The 19,837-nt window shown below is 37.5% G+C and overlaps 1 protein-coding gene across 1 annotated transcript; it reads left to right on the plus strand.

Annotated features, from left to right (window-relative positions):
- Positions 1–263: 263 nt before the first annotated feature.
- On the plus strand, positions 264–5,678 carry LOC129239047 (probable ATP-dependent RNA helicase CG8611). Its single transcript, XM_054874322.1, has 8 exons — positions 264–381; positions 445–1,246; positions 1,318–2,275; positions 2,342–2,426; positions 2,481–2,671; positions 2,753–2,904; positions 5,026–5,215; positions 5,394–5,678. The coding sequence occupies exons 1-8, from the start codon at positions 328–330 to the stop codon at positions 5,569–5,571; spliced, it is 2,610 nt and encodes an 869-aa protein (XP_054730297.1). The 5' UTR covers positions 264–327; the 3' UTR covers positions 5,572–5,678.
- The last annotated feature ends 14,159 nt before the right edge of the window (positions 5,679–19,837 follow it).

The raw sequence follows: 19,837 nt of genomic DNA on the forward strand, positions 1-19,837 counted from the left end.
TTAGTCTCTTTTATATACAGTTTTGCTAACACTTGAGATAATAAGCTTGAAGTAATGGAAGCACATACCTATATATAATATGATTTTTACGGTTCTACGAGAGAGCAACAGGCCACTTCTTATATTGAACCCACTACACTTATTTATGCTAAATTCGCTTTCACATGGCTATTCTGTGCCTGAATCGAAATCGATGTTATCGATAACTTTCCCTGCTGCTCTGCTGCATTATTGTGAATGGGTGATAGAAAATCGTGGTCAAAACAGATTAACGTGAACACATGTTGCAAATTTGTTCCTCCGTAAATTATAAGTTAATTTAACACTATGGACATCGCATTAAATATCGCCCCGGCGCATCCTCCTGCGCGAAATAAAGTCGTAAGTTTCATTAAACACATTTCTACTTTGTAATCAGAAGTTTCTAATATTTAGTATTTACAGGCTCCTCCTAAAAAGAAAAGCTTCTCTGCGAGCGCATCTTCCAGCAATGATGGAGGATTCGCATTTACATTTGGCGGTGCGCAGCATAAAGTAAAAGCGATTGTAGCTCGGAAACGACCCATTAAGAAATTAACGGCAGAAAATGGAAAAGATGCTACACAAAATCCTTCAATAAAAGTTAGTGAGTTGAAAAATGGTGGCCAAAAGCAAGGAAGTTTTGATAGGATAAATGCTTCAGAGGCAAATACCGCGCAGAATAATCCGTTTAAAAAGGTTGTTAAGAATTCTCCCAATATGGATGGTGAACTTATACTTAATATCGCAACCGATTCTGCACCAAGTACGCGCCCCAAGCCCAAGCCCAAAATTAGTCGTGCCGAGCGAATGCGAAATAAGGCAACGGAAGCCAAAGAAGGCAAAACAAACAAATTTCCAAATAAAAAATCAAATAATTTTGCAAAAAGATTGAAGGGACCGCAGAGCAATATAAACGAAAAAAGTGAGCAAACAGATGAAAATGCGCAACGAAATGGTGTGAACGCAGCAGCGCGGAAAGCTAATGCATTCCGAGTAGTGCGTCCAGAAGATAAGTCAGTTAAGAAGGTTGGGCTATTTTCCAAAAGTCCTGATACTCCTATTTTGGGCCAACGATTTGTAAAGCCAATAGCAGAACGGCTTTTTGATGGCACCAAAGTTGACACGCTTAAAATTCATCCACACACAGTGAAGAACTTGGCAGATATTCTTAGTATTGTTGAATTGACTACGGTGCAAAAGAAAACGATTCCACTGGCTCTTGAAGGTAAATAAATGATTTTTTATTTATAAAACCGAATTTGTTCAAAATATAATTTTTTTTTTAATATTTTTAAGGCAAAGACTTGCTTGTGCGTTCGCAAACGGGCTCTGGCAAAACTCTAGCTTATGCGCTGCCCGTAGTCGAAAAGCTGCAGGATGTGCGCCCAAAAATTACACGCGACTCTGGCGTCTTAGGTGTGATCATTGTACCCACACGCGAATTGGCCATGCAAACCTATGAACTTTTTCAAAAGCTAGTAAAACCATTCACGTGGATTGTACCCGGTGTATTAATGGGTGGTGAGCGGCGCAAGGCCGAAAAAGCGCGCATACGGAAAGGCATAAATATACTAGTTGGCACACCCGGACGTGTGCTCGATCATTTGCTGCACACCGAGACGTTTAAAGTGCACAAAACACAATTTTTAGTGTTGGACGAAGCGGATCGGTTGTTGGAAATGGGTTATGAGCGCGATGTTAAGCAAATTGTGGAAGCCATTGATACGCAACGAGCCAAGTCTGCCGAAGATAGCACTGAGGTGACGCCACATCTACAACGCTTGTTGTTATCGGCAACACTAACAGCCAATGTGCAGCGCTTGGCAGGACTCACATTGAAAGAACCCATTTTTATTGACAACAGCGATGAGGACGCCACGAATGCTATACCCAAAGCTAATGGTTATACAAAGAATGATATCGAAGCGTTAACGGCAGATATAATCGATGATGAGGATGAAATGGGTGTAATGACTATACCGGAAAACTTAAAATTGAATTTTGTAGTTGTGCCCCCAAAGCTCCGCTTGGTTACTTTGTGTGGCGTGCTCGCGCATGAATTGAGTCGCGAACAGCGTTTAAAAGCCATAGTTTTCATGAGTACAATGGAGATGGTAAATTTCCATCATGATTTGTTAAATGAGTTGCTAACGGAAAAAGTGCTCGACGAAGACGACAACGAAGTCGTGCGGGAGGAAGAGGATAGTGAAAATGATCAAGAAACGGCGCTGCTGAAAGGACTGCGATTTTTTAAGTGAGTCGATAATCAAAGAAAATTACTATGGTTTTAGATTAAACTTTTATTTACTTGCATCATTAGATTGCATGGTTCCATGACACAGACTGAACGTCAAGGTGTGTTCAATGGTTTTCGTGAATGTAAATCTGGCGTGCTGTTAACAACGGTAAATTTTCGTAGCATTATCTTAGGAGATAATAATTTTAAATTGTTTCCTTAGGATGTTGCAGGACGTGGCATAGATGTGCCTGCCGTTGATATTGTCATTCAGTATTCACCACCTCAAAAGATTGCCGATTTCGTGCACAGAGTAGGACGCACCGCACGTGCTGGTCAAAGCGGTCTTGCGCTATTGTTTCTTGCACCATCTGAGGCACAGTTCGTGCGTTTTCTAGAGGATCAACGTATCAGGTTTGTCACGAAGCTTTGCGTATAAAATATATTTTTCTGGTTTCAATATTTTTTTAATTTTTTTTTTTATTGTTTTTACAGAATATCCCAGGTGGATATGGAGAGTTATTTGAAAACTCTCAATGAAAAGGATGATGAGGCAAACACAGTACAAGAAGCAGCATCAAATCTTCAGCACAAATGTCAAGAACTCATAGCTGATGATAAGGAAATGCATAGCAAGGCGTGTAAAGGTAAGAAGTGTTCATTTTGTGTACGCTTAAATCGTGATTAATTCAGTGCGTCTTATTCTTTAATGCTAGCAAAGCTCATACATAGTCTTGCCATAAATTCTGTGACAAAGTTTACAATGCAAGTAAGATATGCGAATTGCTGAAAAACTTAATATTTCGAGAATGTTTGTTTATCGCACAATAAATCGTTTTTTTTTTTCAAACATCTGAAATGATAGGCAGGAAAATAAATGAGAAACAGATGAGAAAAGGTTCACTGTTGAAGGAGTTTTTAATAAGCAAAAAGACAAAATCTGTGCTAAAACTTCCAAAGGCTCAAAAAATGTTGTTCCAAGGGTTCAGCGTGGGCACCATCCAACCTTCGTACTGGATTGGTGGGAAATGTCTGGTAAAGGCGTTACATATCTTCATTTCTGCGGAAAAGGGGTTAAGATCGGGGCAAAAGTGTACCAAGGGAATGTCTTAAAAGGCGTGGTGAAGCTGCTGAGAAATACTCTCATCAATGCAGAGAGTTAGATCTTCCAGCAAAAAAAAAAATGGATGTCTCCTGATGTCCCCAATTCAACACCTACACGATGAGGCTAACATGCTCCCTGTTAAGGAGCACAACAAAATGCTCGGCAAGCAGTTTCTGCTAGGGTGTCACCGCAGGCCTCACCCATGCAGACACCTGCTCGAGCCCGAGCCACCTCCCAGGCACATCAGGAGACACGACAGTCGGTTCTACGTAACCGAAACGACCCGGACTTATATCCGGCCAAGGACTGTCACTTCGGCATCTTTCTCCGTATATGTACGGGGTATGTTTATGCTGCTACAACAACAACAACACTTCCTCAACTACGTGGACGAGATCCTGGACAAAACAGACAGACCACTCCAAGATCAGACAGTCTACAGACAGACCATCGGGAGACCCTTACCGCCTTCCTAAGCTCCCGACCCCCGAATGCCGTTATCGGAGTCCAACCACCACCCATCGCAGATGAAAAGCTCCAGCTTCCCCGAGAGTCCCACGTAATTTTGGCACAATTACATTCTGGATACTGTAGCAGGTTAAACTCCTACCTAACCAGAATCGACCCCGACATACTAAACATATGTATGTCCAACATGTGAAGGCACCCCGCACGACACTCACCACCGTTTCCACGACAGTCGGTTCTACGTTACCGAAACGACCCGGATTTATATCCGGCCAAGGACTGTCACTCCAGCAGCATTCACCGTATGTAAGTATGGGGAATTTTTATGCTGCTACAACAACAACAACAACACTCACCACCTTTTCACATGCCCCAACGAACCCACTCATCTAACACCCCTCTCCCTCTGGACCCAACCCGTAGAAATAGCCAGTTTCCTGGGCCTACCGTTAGATGAGCTAGACGAAGACGACCGGTAATTACAATACACTGACAGGGCGAAGATACTGCTACAACAACAACAACAAATCTTCCAGCAAGACTCTGCTCCAACCCATAAGGCAAAAACCACCCAGCAGTGACTAAAAAATAATATTCCTGGGTTCATAGCCGGAGAAGATTGGACGGTTTTACGTAATCGGAACGATCCGGATTTATATCCGGCCAAGGACTGTCACTTCCGCAGCATTGCCTCGCATATGCATGGTGAATGTTTATGCTGCTACAACAACAACAACAACACTGGTGGTCTGCCAGTCCAGATCTGAATACATTGGACTAGAGCTTGTGGTCAGAATTGGAGAACATGACCTGTCGAAGACCTCATAGAAATTTCGATAGTCTCAAACAATCATTGGTTCGAGCAGTGACGTCAATATCCATGTAAACCGCGTGTGGGGCAATAGCTGAATGGCCTAATCATTGGAAAGCTTGTGTAAAAGGATATGGTGAACTTTTCGAATGAAAATTAAAATTTTTTTTTTCATATTTAAACTAACTCAATTAAAAAAAAGGATTATAATAGTATACTATAGTATAATTTCATTTCCTTTAACGGATTTACTTTGTAACAGAACTTATGGCAGGACTAAGTATATAAACCTATTTAGATTTGTGTTAAATTAACAAGTAAATAACCTAAAAACAATTACCTAAAAAAATATTTACTTTAAATAAAATTTACTTATTCATTCAGCTTTTGTTTCCTGGACCAAGTTCTACTCTACCTTCCCAAAAGAATTAAAACCCATATTTAATATCAAAAACGCACATATGGGACACTTTGCGAAGAGCTTCGGTTTAAAGGATCAGCCCAAAACATTCACCAAAAAGCATTCGGAACCCAAACCACCGCCGCCCACAAATCGATTGACCTACACAGAGAGGTAAAATATGTTTTCTTCGTTTTCTTAGATAAAAAAAAATTATTAGTTTATTTTTTTTTATATTTAAAATTTTTTCAAAACTGCTCTTTGAAATTTCCTAAAACCATAATAAATCGTATATATTTTTTAATATTTTTCTCAAATAAATTATAATTAATAATTATTAATCCCCTCTTAGGGATCCTGAAAAAATTAAATTGGAGAAACGCGCCAAGAAGCGTCGCTTTGCCACCACTGTAACCAATGAAGTGCGCAACAGCAATAAATTAGTGAAAATGCTGCCAGCGTCCCGAGCACTCACCACCTCGGAATTCGATAGTGGATTACCGGCGCAGAAGAAGCGAAAGAAAGCTTGAAATATTCACATAGATTTTTTTCTATGTTGATTGTTACATTTTGTAAAATGTGTCTTTTAAATTTGGAACTAATATAGTGTAAGAATTAAAGATTTCTAAAAAAATTATGTTGAGAAATTATTTCAATGTAGGTACTATTTTTCAATTGCTAGAGGTAATTTTTCTGCTGCTCGGAAAGTTTTTTAAATCAGACAGACCTCTACCAAAACTACAGATTTCGTGGCAATTATACTGAGGGCTATGCATCCAGGTATTTTCGCCATAAACACCCAGATAAACTGTGGGCTTAACCAGTTGTCCTAGTACCGCTGAACCTGAAGAAGGCTTTCGACACAGTCTGCCTTTCCACGCTACTAGATGATATTCTACAGTCGATCCTCCCGCCGGGACTGTAGAGGTGGTCCGTGAACTATCCTTTCACCCTTGCTTTTCAACTTCTCCCCCAAGCTCCAGGGGGTGTCTCACTGGTCTAACTGATGACGATTGTTCGATAATGGCGTCTGGCAATGACAGTGATGACTTGTGTTCCAAAGTGAACGCTTATCTCGCCAGTCTTTATCGCTTTCTCACTGCGAGGAATCACCAACTGGTCCTATCGTTAGATGATTTGGTCAATGATGATCGGAGACTACACTGCACCGGTAGGGTCTAGTAAAGTGTTACAACAACAAAATAAAAACATCTTTTGACGTGATACCGTCTTATAATTCGATTTAACAGGCTGCACGCTCGAAAAAATGTGTGGTTACCTTGCTCATTAGTGTTACCTTGCTCATATGTCGTTACCTTGCTCATTGCCGTTACCTTGCTCATTTGTCGTTACCTTGCTCATTGCATTGAATGAACTGCAAGCGAAAGCGCGGAACGAACGACAAAGCAAACGAACGGCAACGTTCGACATCTTGCTCTCTCTTACGTATATATGTATGTATATGCGCGTATGTACATATATAAATTCACGTATTTGTATTTGCATATGCCTTCTTATTGATTATTATTCATTTGATTTACTTGAAGAATTTAAAATAAAACCAAGTTTGTTAATAATACCTGTTGTTTTAATGTTATTATAATATTATTTTTTGACGTGATAACGTCTTATAATTCTATGTAGCCGGCTGCACGCACCAAAAAATGCGTCGTTACCTTGCTTGAACAGCATGTTATGTTATGTTATGATATGTTATGTTATGTTACGTTATGTTATGATATGTTATGTTATGTTATGTTATGTTATATTATGTTAATATATGTTATGTTATGTTATGTTATGTTATGTTATGTTATGTTATGTTATGTTATGTTATGTTATGTTATGTTATGTTATGTTATGTTATGTTATGTTATGTTATGTTATGTTATGTTATGTTATGTTATGTTATGTTATGTTATGTTATGTTATGTTATGTTATGTTATGTTATGTTATGTTATGTTATGTTATGTTATGTTATGTTATGTTATGTTATGTTATGTTATGTTATGTTATGTTATGTTATGTTATGTTATGTTATGTTATGTTATGTTATGTTAAGTTATGTTGTGTTATGTTGTGTTATGTTGTGTTATGTTATGTTATGTTATGTTATGTTATGTTATGTTATGTTATGTTATGTTATGTTAAAGTATATTATGTTATGTTAATGTTAACTCATTCTCTATATCCATACAAAATATCTATCAAACAAATAAAATTAAAATTTTCTTTTGAAAAATGCAACCATTCAATCAGTATTTTCTTATGACGTTATCACGTTAAACTATCGTCAGTAAACCGACTTTTTTTTGAAATCAGTGTATGTATCAGCGAGTTGTATCTAACAGCGAGAAGTTTAGAATTTCTTACAAATTTCCCGGCAGTTATTCTGAGAACGCAGTAACCAGGTACTTTCAAGTAGCAGACAATCAAAGTGTGACATGAGCATATTCGTAGCTACCGCCTGCCAGGATCGTTTTTTTTTAAATCTCCATAGCATCGTCAATCACACACACCGCTTTGGAAATTTGTTTGGAGGTTAAGTTTTGTTTTTTGGAAATTTCATCGTCTTCATTAGCAAATTGAAATTCCAGTTGCAATAGAGAATTCTTGATTGTGTGAGGTTAGCAATTCATTTATGCCAGTCTCCTCCACACCTTCAAAATTAGACTCTCTGCTAAATTAAAAATTTCATGAGGAACAGCTGGTGTACCATCAACTTCTGCAGCGCATATTCGGTAAACACATTCAGACCATATTTTGCGCCAAACACCATTCGTGCAAGATGGTTTAACCTCCGCTTACAAATCGGAAATAATTTCTCTGGCTTTCATAGTATTGAACTTTTTCCAAAACTCTAGCATGGTAGGCTTATCTTGTCAGTTTCACTTAAAAAAAGTTTAAATGTTCGTCGAAGGGAAAAACCTTTCAAAATTCGATATTACTCCCTGATCCATCGGCTGAATAACTGCTGTCATATTAGGCGGCAAAAATACAAATTTCACGTTTTCTGACAGGAGCATTGTCTACTAGGCCCAAAGCCTTGAAGTTTAAGTTTCATAGCTCTAGCATTTTCTGATTGATTAAATATGAAATCACCATTTACATTACCACCTAGAAGAAAAGTCAGGATATCCTTGCTAACTTTAAATCCTGGCGCAGATTTTTCTCTTGTAGATATGAAGGTTCTGTTGGGTAGACGCTTCCAAAAAAATCCAGTCTCGTCAACAGTAAAGGCTTGTTTCGGATCATAGCCACCTTCATGAATTTATATTTTTAACTCTGTCGGGTAGGGTTGTGCAGCAATTATATTAGCGCTAGCTGCCTCGTCTTTAAGAGCAACGCTGTGCAGATTTGCTCGAACCTTTAATCTCGAACCTTTAATCTTTATTGGTTTAAAAGTAAAACCAAAAAAGTATTAAAAAATTCTCTCACTCTCTGTCACTCACTCACTCTCAGTGTCATTTTTTCCACTATTCTAGAAGCATGTTTTTAAAAGTGAAATACCACGCGGAAGTGCATTTCCTCAAAATAATCAATCCTGAAAGTGAGGAGTTCTCGGTGGATAAAACAATTGCATCAAGTAAGTAATCGAAACAATTGTTGAGATTTTATAAAATTTAATGGTGTTTTTTGGCAGTTGTATAACAATTAAATATTGATACTGAGTATGCACTAGCATTTAGAGACCGCGACGGAGCTGAATTTTTTTTGATGATTTCCAAGATATTATTCGCCAATATAAAGGCTGTAGCTGTTTTTTATTGGAAATAAATGAAAATTCGCCAAGGAAAGAAGCATCAGCTGTTTCAAGCTTAAATCATAAGGTAAGTAGCAAATAAAGTGTAAGATTTCTCTAGTATTTTTGAGGAATACAAAAACACTAACACTTTGAGTGATAGTTCCCAACGTACCTTAGTGCGTGAGTCTACGAACTTTTTCCGCCAGCGTTGTGGAAATCACCCCAAGCGTGAAGAAAAAATTGCACTAGCCGAGTCAATAATACGTTTTTTTCCTGCTTATAAGATTACCAATAGCAAGTTTGGAGGAATTGTAAGTATTGTGTAATTGTGCTAATACGTAAAAATACCATCTGATTTTAATTAAACTCCAAAATCATTTTAGGATTTGTTCTTTAATCCAGAGAACAATTCAGGTTATTTAGTTGCAAAACTAAAAAATATAAAAACTAAACTTACAAAACTCGGTGGCTGTAGTTCCAAAAAACGTAAACTGTCCGAGGTCAACAAGGAAAGCGATGATAGCGAGGTAATTTCTGAAGAAGATCTTCGTTTTTTTCAAAACTGCGTAGTTAAAGACGAACTGAATTTGGTGCAGCAGAAATTGCGAGAAACGTTAAAATCGAGACAAAAATTTATCGCAACTGCGTGCAATGTTTTGGAAAATTTCCTAATATTTGTATATGAATCGTCACTGGTAATGCATAAACAATTATATCACCTACATTTAAATAGTAATAATAATTTATTCTAGATTGATTTTGATTTTAATCTTCGGTATGGGGAGGCAATTTCAAATAGGTTTTTAGAGAACTGTGGGAAATATGAAAGCAGTGTGGAACAAATTTTTATTGCTGCGAGTGGTGGTTCTAATTTGGGAAACTGTACAGAATGGACGTCTGAAGGAATACTTTATTTGATTTTCTTAAAGTTGCTGCCATCCACTGCCAGTGGACGCGAACAAAAAAAAGCAAAATTCCAAAAATCTGTCGACAGTTTTATTTCTTTTGAAAACGTAATTTACTATAAATTTTTTGTTCTTAATGGGCATAAATAAAAAAATTTGTTTTTACAGCTTAACACACCATTAGAAGAATATAAAATAACGTCTGGTTAGCCCACAATCGTTGCAGTTGGACAAGACAAAGCCACAATTTGCCAATATTTTATAACAATTGATGGTAAGAAGATAGCAGTTCCCGAGCATTATAAATTTAGGCAAGTTTTTGACTTGTATTTTAAAGCATTTTACGTATTTAATATACAGTTTGATGTAACTTTGGCTAACTTTTTGGGATTTATTGCCAAATTTATTTACAAAATAGACGATAAAAGTAAGAAATTTCTTTTTGATAAATTACGTAGTTTAAGTTTTGAAGATTTAGGTTTAAGTGTCCAGCATTATTTGTCTAAGACATGTACTAGTAATAAAATGCCTCACGTGTTTAAAATAAAAAAATTCGAATGTACATATGGATATTGTTATAAGTCAGAATTTACGTTATATTTAAGAAAAGAAAATGGCCTTCTTACATTTGGAAAAATAAAAAATATATATTTTGTCGATAACGAAATTTACTTAAGTTTAGAAATTTTTGTCACTAAGGAATTTAATTCCATTTTGCAGTATTATGAAATTATTTCAACAGATCTTTCAGAACTAATTAAATTTAATAGCCTTAAAAATGTAAGACCATTTGAAGCGTACGTTATAGATTCAAAAATGTTTTTAGTAATGCCTTGTGAAATTATAGAATAAAATTTAAATATGTATTATTATTTCACTTATGTATATAAATTTATGTCATTTTAAATAAAACGTAAATTTTTAATTAAAAAATTTATTTTGTTTTTTGTTTTGAGGATTCGTCAACTATGTACTAAATCCACTACAATTTTGGTTTGGATTCAATTCCTTTTTGGAATTAAAATATCATTCAAGGGTTTACTTTCAATTCCAAGAAACTTCTACATTTAATTCAATTTTGGATTAACTTTAATTCTAATTATTATTAAATTTATTTAAATTCTCGGATAAAGTCAAAACCATTTTAGCTTTATTTTTAAACCCTTAAAAGTATATATTTTAGTCTCATTCTTGGTTTTTTAAAGAGAATATTTTAATTAACTTCTCTCTATCTTTTCTGAAACCGGAATGGTTTTAATCCTATACTTTCTGGAATTGTTATATATAAACACCAAATTGGTATTAACATTAAACTAAAATTTTTACTGTGTACCATTAGCATTATCGTTGTATACTGCTTTACTTTTTATGCCATCAAATAAGCTTTTTTCTTTCGTCTGAATTACCATTTTACTTAATGGTATTCTCTGCGCAATTACTGGATTTTTAATCCAAATAGAAAGCAAGGACTCCATTTTGAACATCAAAGCACTTCTTGAACGAGTCATCGTTTTAGCATCTAATGATGTTGCAGGCTTTGAAGCGTCCTTATTTTATCCCCGTTTCGATCTCTAATAGTTCTGACAGTTATTGCACCCAGACCAACAGCCTTTGCCATCTCCACAGCTTCTCTCCCGGAGCATGACTAACTCGAATTATTATCATATTTGACTTTGATACTGCAGTTGAAAACTAGTTACGAAAATATATAACTATATACATATATATAATTGGCGCGTACACCCTTTTTGGGTGTTTGGCCGAGCTCCTTCTCCTATTTGTGGCGTGCGTCTTGATGTTGTTCCACAAATGGAGGAACCTACACTTTTAAGCCGACTCCGAACGGCAGATTATTTATGAGGAGCTTTTTCATGGCAGAAATACACTCGGAGGTTTTCCATTGCATGCAGAGGGGCGACCGCTATTAGAAAAAAAAGAGGTTGTCTGTAAAGTCGGTTTACTGACGATAGTTTAACGTGATAACGTCATAAGAAAATATTGATGGAATGGTTGCAATTTTCAAAGCAAAATTTTAATTTTATTTGTTTGATAGATATTTTGTATGGATATAGAGGAGGAGGTAAATGGAATAGGTCAAGTTGCATTTACACAAACATGCAAAATGACGAAACATTTATCAAATTCATGAAAGATTTCATCAATTTCGATTGTGCATCAGACGTTAATAAGTCAACAACACTAAGGGGCACCATCATCGATTTGCCTTTTTCAAGACACTTAACACTCGAAACACTCCCTTTCATTTCCTACTTTTTCTATCATCGTCCTATTCTCAACAGAGAAATGGTTCATTACCATGCACACAGGAAGAAGGCATATGCAAATACAAGTACGTGAATTTATATACAAATGCGCATATACATACATATAAATGCTCACTCAAGTAGGACAGAGCCAGATGTCGAACGTTGCCGAACGCGGGGGCCGATTGTGCTCTTTGTCGTTCGTTCCGCGCTCTCGCTTGCAGTTCAAGCACATTAGCTTACATGTGCCTGCGCACGGAATAGATTCGTATATTTGATATGTCCATATGACTTGTATGCATCTTTACATATAGATTTGTTCTTTTTGAAAATTGCGCGAAATTGTATATGTATATGCATGTTCATATATGTACATATATTAGTATACAACATATCTTATAAGGTATGGTATATATTACCATACATTTTTTCCTTCATATATAATAAAAAAATTAATAATAATAACATTAAAACAACAGGTATTATTAACAAATTTGGTTTTATTTTGAATTCTTCAAGTAAATCAAATTAATAATAATCAATAAGAAGGCATATGCAAATGCAAATACGTGAATTTATATATGTAAATATGCGCATATACATACATATATACGCTCACTTAAATAGGAGAGAGCAAGATGTCGAACGTTGCCGTTCGTTTGCTTTGTTTGCTTTGTCGTTCGATCCGCGCTTTCGCTTGCAGTTCATTCAAGGTAACGGCAATGAGCAAGGTAACGACAATTGAGCAAGGTAACACTAATGAGCAAGGTAACGACACATTTTTTCGTGAGTGCAGCCGGCTAAATCGAATTATAAGACGTTATCACGTCAAAACGTTTTCTTCATTTTGATGTTTCACCGAGATTCGAACCTACGTTCTCTCTGTGAATTCCGAATGGTAGTCACGCACTAACCCATTCGGCTACGGCGACCGCGAAAATACAGCTTGCAATTTTTAATATCCCTGCATGAACATCAAATAATATAAACAGATTTTTCTAATAACGGTCGCTCCCTGGCAGGCAATAGCAAAATTCCGAGTGTATTCCTGCCATGGAAAAAACTTCTCATAAAAACCATTTGCTCGGAGTCGGCTTACAACTGTTGATCCCTCCAACATCAAGACGCACACCAGAAATAAAAGGACGAGCTTGACCAAACACCGAACAGAAGTGTACGCGCCAATTATTTATTTATTTGATCTCAATTCGTCATCCTAAGAAGGTAATGTTTTGTGATTTTTATCAACTCTTATAAAGGCAACATTTAATTACTATGCCATTTCAAAAAAAAAAAAAAAATGTAAATACTACATCGTAATGTACATATGTATTTACATTACGTATATATTGTAGTTCATATTTTCACCCTTCTCTCTGCACTGAATATTATTTTCCAATAGCTTCTGACGAATCTTACCCATGCCTCGACTTGAAACAATATTGCTAAAGTTTTTCGCTGAATCTTTCATTCTCATTTATTCTCCAACTTTCATTTACCACTTAAGAATTTTTTATGCTGAAGACTCCATACTCAGCCAGCAAGCACTGCCAACTATGAGTTTGAAGTTTTAAAGCTGTATCCATTTAATTAGCCGTTATGCCACAGTCAGCCTGGTTGGGTGCTAAGAGCTACAAAATTCCATGTAATTGATTTACTTCATGGGAACATTTACTAGGCATAACACGACACACTGTGGCAAAAAGTCGGCAGTCCAGTTTATCGGTCGGTTGATTCAGAGTGTCTGCGTTGTGAAGTGGGCAGTTTGTGATTTCCACTTGCTTGCGCGCGGTAAATATACTTGAATATCTTTGAGAAGGAGGACGGATGAACTATCAACCCCTGCTTGGCACTTCGTTGGGTTTTTATATGTGTAGGTAGTGTTGGCTTGCATGTGTGAATATGTATGCACTTAGTATTCTAAGTTTTGCAAAGCTATATAGGCCTCGCATCGTTAATTCTATATAAAAAGAAAGCTTTTAAAAAAAAAAGAGGTTGTCTGTAAAGTCGGTTTACTGACGATAGTTTAACGTGATAACGTCATAAGAAAATACTGATTGAATGGTTGCATTTTTCAAAAGAGTTGCATTTTTAAAGATATAGAGAATGAGGTAACATTAACATAACATAATATACTTTAACGTAACATAACATAACATAACATAACATAACATAACATAACATAACATAACATAACATAACATAACATAACATAACATAACATAACATAACATAACATAACATAACATAACATAACATAACATAACATAACATAACATAACATAACATAACATAACATAACATAACATAACATAACATAACATAACATAACATAACATAACATAACATAACATAACATAACATAACATAACATAACATAACATAACATAACATAACATAACATAACATAACATAACATAACATAACATAACATAACATAACATAACATAACATAACATAACATAACATAACATAACATAACATAACATAACATAACATAACATAACATAACATAACATAACATAACATAACATAACATAACATAACATAACATAACATAACATAACATAACATAACATAACATAACATAACATAACATAACATAACATAACATAACATAACATAACATAACATAACATAACATAACATAACATAACATAACATAACATAACATAACATAACATAACATAACATAACATAACATAACATAACATAACATAACATAACATAACATAACATAACATAACATAACATAACATAACATAACATAACATAACATAACATAACATAACATAACATAACATAACATAACATAACATAACATAACATAACATAACGTAACATAACATAACATATCATAACATAACATAACATAACATATCATAACATAACATAACATAACATAACATAACATAACATGCTGTTCAAGCAAGGTAACGACACATTTTTTCGTGCGTGCAGCCTGCTAAATCGAATTATAAGACGTTTTCACGTCAATAAAGAATTTAAGAAAACATTTTTTTTTGTGAACTGATAGAATTAGTAATGGCTAGTTATGGTAGACTCAAGCAAAGCTCTGGGCAGAACCAAGCCTCGCACCACAAGCAGGCTGCACAACCTACAAAACAATAATGCACCCCTTGCTTTCACCAGCGCGGAAGTTCAGAAGACTATCAAGAAGGCAAAAGCTTATAAAGTCATTGGTAAGACTCAACATGTTGATGTTGCGAAACATAGATCCAACTAGATTAATATATCTCACTAAGGTCTTCTATTTGCTTATGACCCTTCTTGTAATCCTCGAAAATTGGAAAGCAGGAAGAATAGTCCCACTATCTAGTAGTGAAAACAGTTGGGGTTCATCTACTCCCGATCTTCACAAGACATCTGACCGCGGCCATGCATGAAAGTTGTTTCTGTAAAAAGCACAATACCACCACAGCATTTAGTTCCCTCAACACGCAAATAAGCTTTGAAATTAAACAGAACCGCCCTGTAAGAGAACAGTCCTAGTAGAGCTGGATTTACCTAAGGTATTGGACACATACCTGTGTGATCGACACTCGTCAGTGATATTGCGAGATCAAATCGACAGAAAGGTGCTCTCCATGATATGACTGATAGGATCCAGAACTAAACACAGCAACTACTGGACTCCGCAGTATACAGACTGGTCATAAACGGGAGTCCGTCACCCCTCTTATGAACTCCGCTCCCAAAAACCGTCATTGGACTCCAACAACCACCCAATACAGGCGAAGAGCTTCGACTGCCTCGTGAGACTCGCGCTACTTTCGCACAATTAAGTTCTTGATATTGTAGAAGGTTACACTTCCTTCTTCTTTCTTCTTAATTGGCGCTATAACCGCTTTGGCGATTTTGACCGAGTTTAACAAAGCCCGCCAGTCGTTTCTTTCTCGTGGTAACCGGCGCCAGTTGGACACACCAAGTGAAGCCAAGTCTTTCTCCACCTGATCTTTCCAACGCAGAGGAGGCCTTCCTCTTCCTCTACTACCACCAGCTGGTACCGCATCGAATACTTTCAAAGCCGGAGCGTTTGTATCCATTCGGACGACATGACCCAGCCAACGTAGCCGCTGGATCTTTATTCGCTGCGCTATGTCTATGTCGTCGTAAAGCTCATACAGCTCGTCGTTCCATCGCCTGCGATATTCGCCGTTGCCAACGTGCAAAGGTCCAAAACTCTTACGCAGAATCTTTCTCTCGAACACTCCAAGCGTCGCTTCATCGGATGTTGTCATCGTCTACGCTTCTGCGCCATACGTTAGGACGAGCATGATGAGAGTCTTGTAGAGTGTTAGTTTTGTTCGTCGAGAGAGGACTTTACTGCTCAGTTGCCTACTTAGTCCAAAGTAGCACTTGTTGGCAAGAGAGATTCTACGTTGGATTTCAAGGCTGACATTGTTTTCGGTGTTAATGCTGGTTCCTAAATACACGAAGTCTTTTACAACCTCGAAATTATAACTGTCAACAGTGACGTGGGTGCCGATACGCGAGTGCGCCGACTGTTTGTTTGAAGACAGGAGGTACTTCGTTTTGTCCTCGTAGGTTACACTTCCTACTTATCCAAAATTGACCCAGAAATGCCGACGTGTGAAGCCACCACTACACACTGCACAACACTAGCCCCCTCTCCACATGGTCCCATTTTTTTTTTTTTTTTTTTTTTTTTGGTCCCATAAATTCACTCATCTAATACCCTTTACCCTCTGTACCCATCCTGTCGAAACAGTTTGTTTTCTGAACTTAGATGAGATGTACGACCGATGGCCTCACTGCAATTGGCAGGGTTTTGTAAACTGTTACAACAACAGCAACCACAACAACAACAACAACGGTTTTATGATGAATGGAACTTATCACTCGGTGAGTATTTACGGGTAGGACCTTTATTTCTGCGTCCAACTCGCTAAAGTGTAGAATATCCTTAGAGGGTAGATTAGATTTGATTTAAGGTTTGCACTTCCCCCTCATGGTCTGTTGTGCCCTCTTCTCATCACAGTACCTCATCCAGACCCCGTTCACTTATTTAACTTAAGATAAAACTGGGTAGAGCTGAGCGTATGTGCCTATCTTTTGGCTGCAATTGGCCAAGATTACTCAACCTTCTCCGCGCTATAGCGCTACAATCAAGGAGAAGGTGTATCAGGGTCACCGCGAATTAGTCGCAGAAACGGCAGGAGTCAGTGGGCCGTATACCAATCCTGTACAGATGACTGTGCAATCTGCAATGGCACTCAATTCTAACTTAAAAGGAAAAATATTTGAGTCCGTTGAAGCCTAAGTTTATTTCTTTTAGAATTAGTATGGCGAGCTAGCGGATTTTTGCAAACTGATTTCTATTTGATTTGCATTTCCTTTCAAAGGTGGAAGGAACACAGAAATTTCATGCAAAAGCGCTAGACAATAGCCCTCGAGTAGTCCAAAAAACCACCTACAATCGAATGCATTTCATATTCAACAGTTTACCACCTCGTTTTTGTCGTTTTACGCAGAAAAGTTCTAATTTTTCTCATTCACTCATTCCAGCGACGAAATTCACTTGCAAAGTCCAAGGCAATCGCTACCTATGCGGGGCATGCAGCTAATTGTCATATTCCCTTAAGCGACGCGTAATAAGATGTCTTCCACGAAAAATACGATGAAAATAAGTGCTACTCAATGGCTCTACTCAGCATTGAGAGCCACTAAACAACAACTGCAAATGATACGCGTTCAGTGTTTATAAGAAAACAAAGGGCTGCCTGATGCCTTGGTGAGATGAGATGGTTGCGTTAGATGACTGCTCGTAAGCTTTTAACTTGTTTAGAAACTTATTAACAAACTTTAGTGTTGCTACCAGCACAAGCACACTTCAGGTTGAAGTAATGAAAATTCTTCATATCAACAAAATTGTGCGTGCCTGTTTTCAGAAGACTGTAATGAGGCAATGAAATCCTGCCAGCCGCGACAGGTGTACTCCAAGTTAGGTTGTACATAAAAAAGTGTTTTGCTGCACACAAAGCCAAAGTAATTCTCTACCTTTTATACGGTCTTCTTGTTTTATATGAGCAAATAAATGCGTTTTTACTTGATGTGGTTATTTTGCAGGCGCAGCTGTCAGTTGCATTGTGTTGATATTGTTTTTCTTGGGATTAGAAAAAAAAAACAATGACTTGAAGCTGCGTAGCATCGATCAATGTGTCTTTGTCTGTGCGCTGTTACTATTATTTCTTCTCTCCGAAGGCATCTACGGTCTTCATTTATTCCTCCATTTGAATTTTGTTCCTTTTAACAATCCGTTGGGCAAGATTTTTTTCGACTGGCGTGAATTTAAAATATTTCTATTATAGCTAACGACTTGAGCTTGCAGGTAGCTTCCTAATATTTATGGGAGGTTGAATTAGTTTTAAAGGGTTTTTTCGAAGATTTGGAGCTTTATTGTGAAAAAACGGTACAAAATATTTTATTCGAAGTATTGGCCATCGCTAGCTACAACTTTCGCCCTTCTTTCGGGCAATTTTCGGATGCCGTTTCTCCAAAATTCTGGCCGCTGCTTGGCTATCCATGCCTCAACCCATATTTTGGTAGCCTCGTACGAGGAGAACCGCTGGTCCGCCAAATCGAGACTCATATGCCGGAACAAATGATAATCGGAGGGAGCTATGTCTGGACTATACGGCGGGTGGGGTAACACTTCCCAGCCAAGCGTTCCAAGGTATTTTTTGACAGGTTGAGCAACATGCGGCCGAGCGTTGTCATGTTGCAAAATAACCTTGTCGTGCCTTTTTACCGTTTCCGGCCGTTTTTCTTTCAATGCCCGGCTTAAACGCATCAATTGCAACCGGTAACGATCCCCCGTGATTGTTTCGCCCGGTTGGAGCAGCTCAAAATATACGACGCCGACTTGATCCCACCAAATGCAGAGCATGGTTTTCTTGCCGTGAATATTCTGCTTGGCCGTCGACGTTGATGCGTGGCCGGGCAAACCCCATGATTTTTTGCGTTTTGGGTTATCGTAGTGGATCCATTTTTCGTCGCCAGTCACCACCCGATGCAAAAAACCCTTCCGATTTTGTCGCTCGATCAGCAATTCGCACGTAAAAAATCGCCGTTCGACGTCGCGCAGCTTCAACTCGTACGGGACCCAATGTCCTTGCTTTTGGATCATTCCCATCGCTTTTAGACGCTTGCAAACGGTTGATTTATCAACGCCCAATGATTCAGCAAGCTCTTCTTGGGTTTGGCACGAGTCCTCGTTTACCAATTCCCCCAATTCCGCGTCCTCGAACTTTTTGGGGTGGCCAAGACGCTCCTTGTCTTCGGTGTGAAAATCACCACTTTTGAATCGTCGAAACCAGTACTCACATGTTGAAATCGACGGAGTATGGTCTGGGTAGGCCTCCTGCAGCAATTCACGGGCTTGGGCTGTATTTTTTTTCAAATTGAAGCAGAAAAGCAAAGCTTCCCGCAAATTGCGTTTCGACGGCACGAAAGTTGACATACTCGGAGCACGAAAACACTGCGTTGTTTATACTTCAGCGAAATGACAGATACTGATAAACAAAGCCTAGGGATGAGGCTTTGTCATGAATATATATTCAGTATTGCCAACGCGATAAAGTGGTAAATAGCGCCATCTGTGTGTCACCTTTAAAACTAATTCAACCTCCAATAATTTTCTATCGATTTATGGATATAGTCTTTTAAAAAGAATCCTCGAACAGGACGAAATAAGTCTAGACCGGAGTGCCCAACCGAAGGTTATAAAAAGGGTATCCAGCTGATGGTTAAAATAGTCCTCCTTCGAAAAAAGTCACTTTTCAGTTTTTTTTTTGTTTTCAAAATCTCCCTCCCTCCAAGATGACTTTCAGTTTAAAC

This window comes from Anastrepha obliqua, chromosome 1 (assembly GCF_027943255.1).
Source record: "Anastrepha obliqua isolate idAnaObli1 chromosome 1, idAnaObli1_1.0, whole genome shotgun sequence".
Lineage (NCBI taxonomy): Eukaryota > Metazoa > Arthropoda > Insecta > Diptera > Tephritidae > Anastrepha > Anastrepha obliqua.

Bases quoted from the DNA above. Each gene is read 5' to 3' on its own strand.
- LOC129239047 (XM_054874322.1), top strand. From the start codon at position 328: ATGGACATCGCATTAAATATCGCCCCGGCGCATCCTCCTGCGCGAAAT. The intron at 1,247-1,317 runs GTAAATAAATGA...AATATTTTTAAG, and splicing joins GATTCCACTGGCTCTTGAAG to GCAAAGACTTGCTTGTGCGT. The intron at 5,216-5,393 runs GTAAAATATGTT...ATCCCCTCTTAG, and splicing joins CGATTGACCTACACAGAGAG to GGATCCTGAAAAAATTAAAT.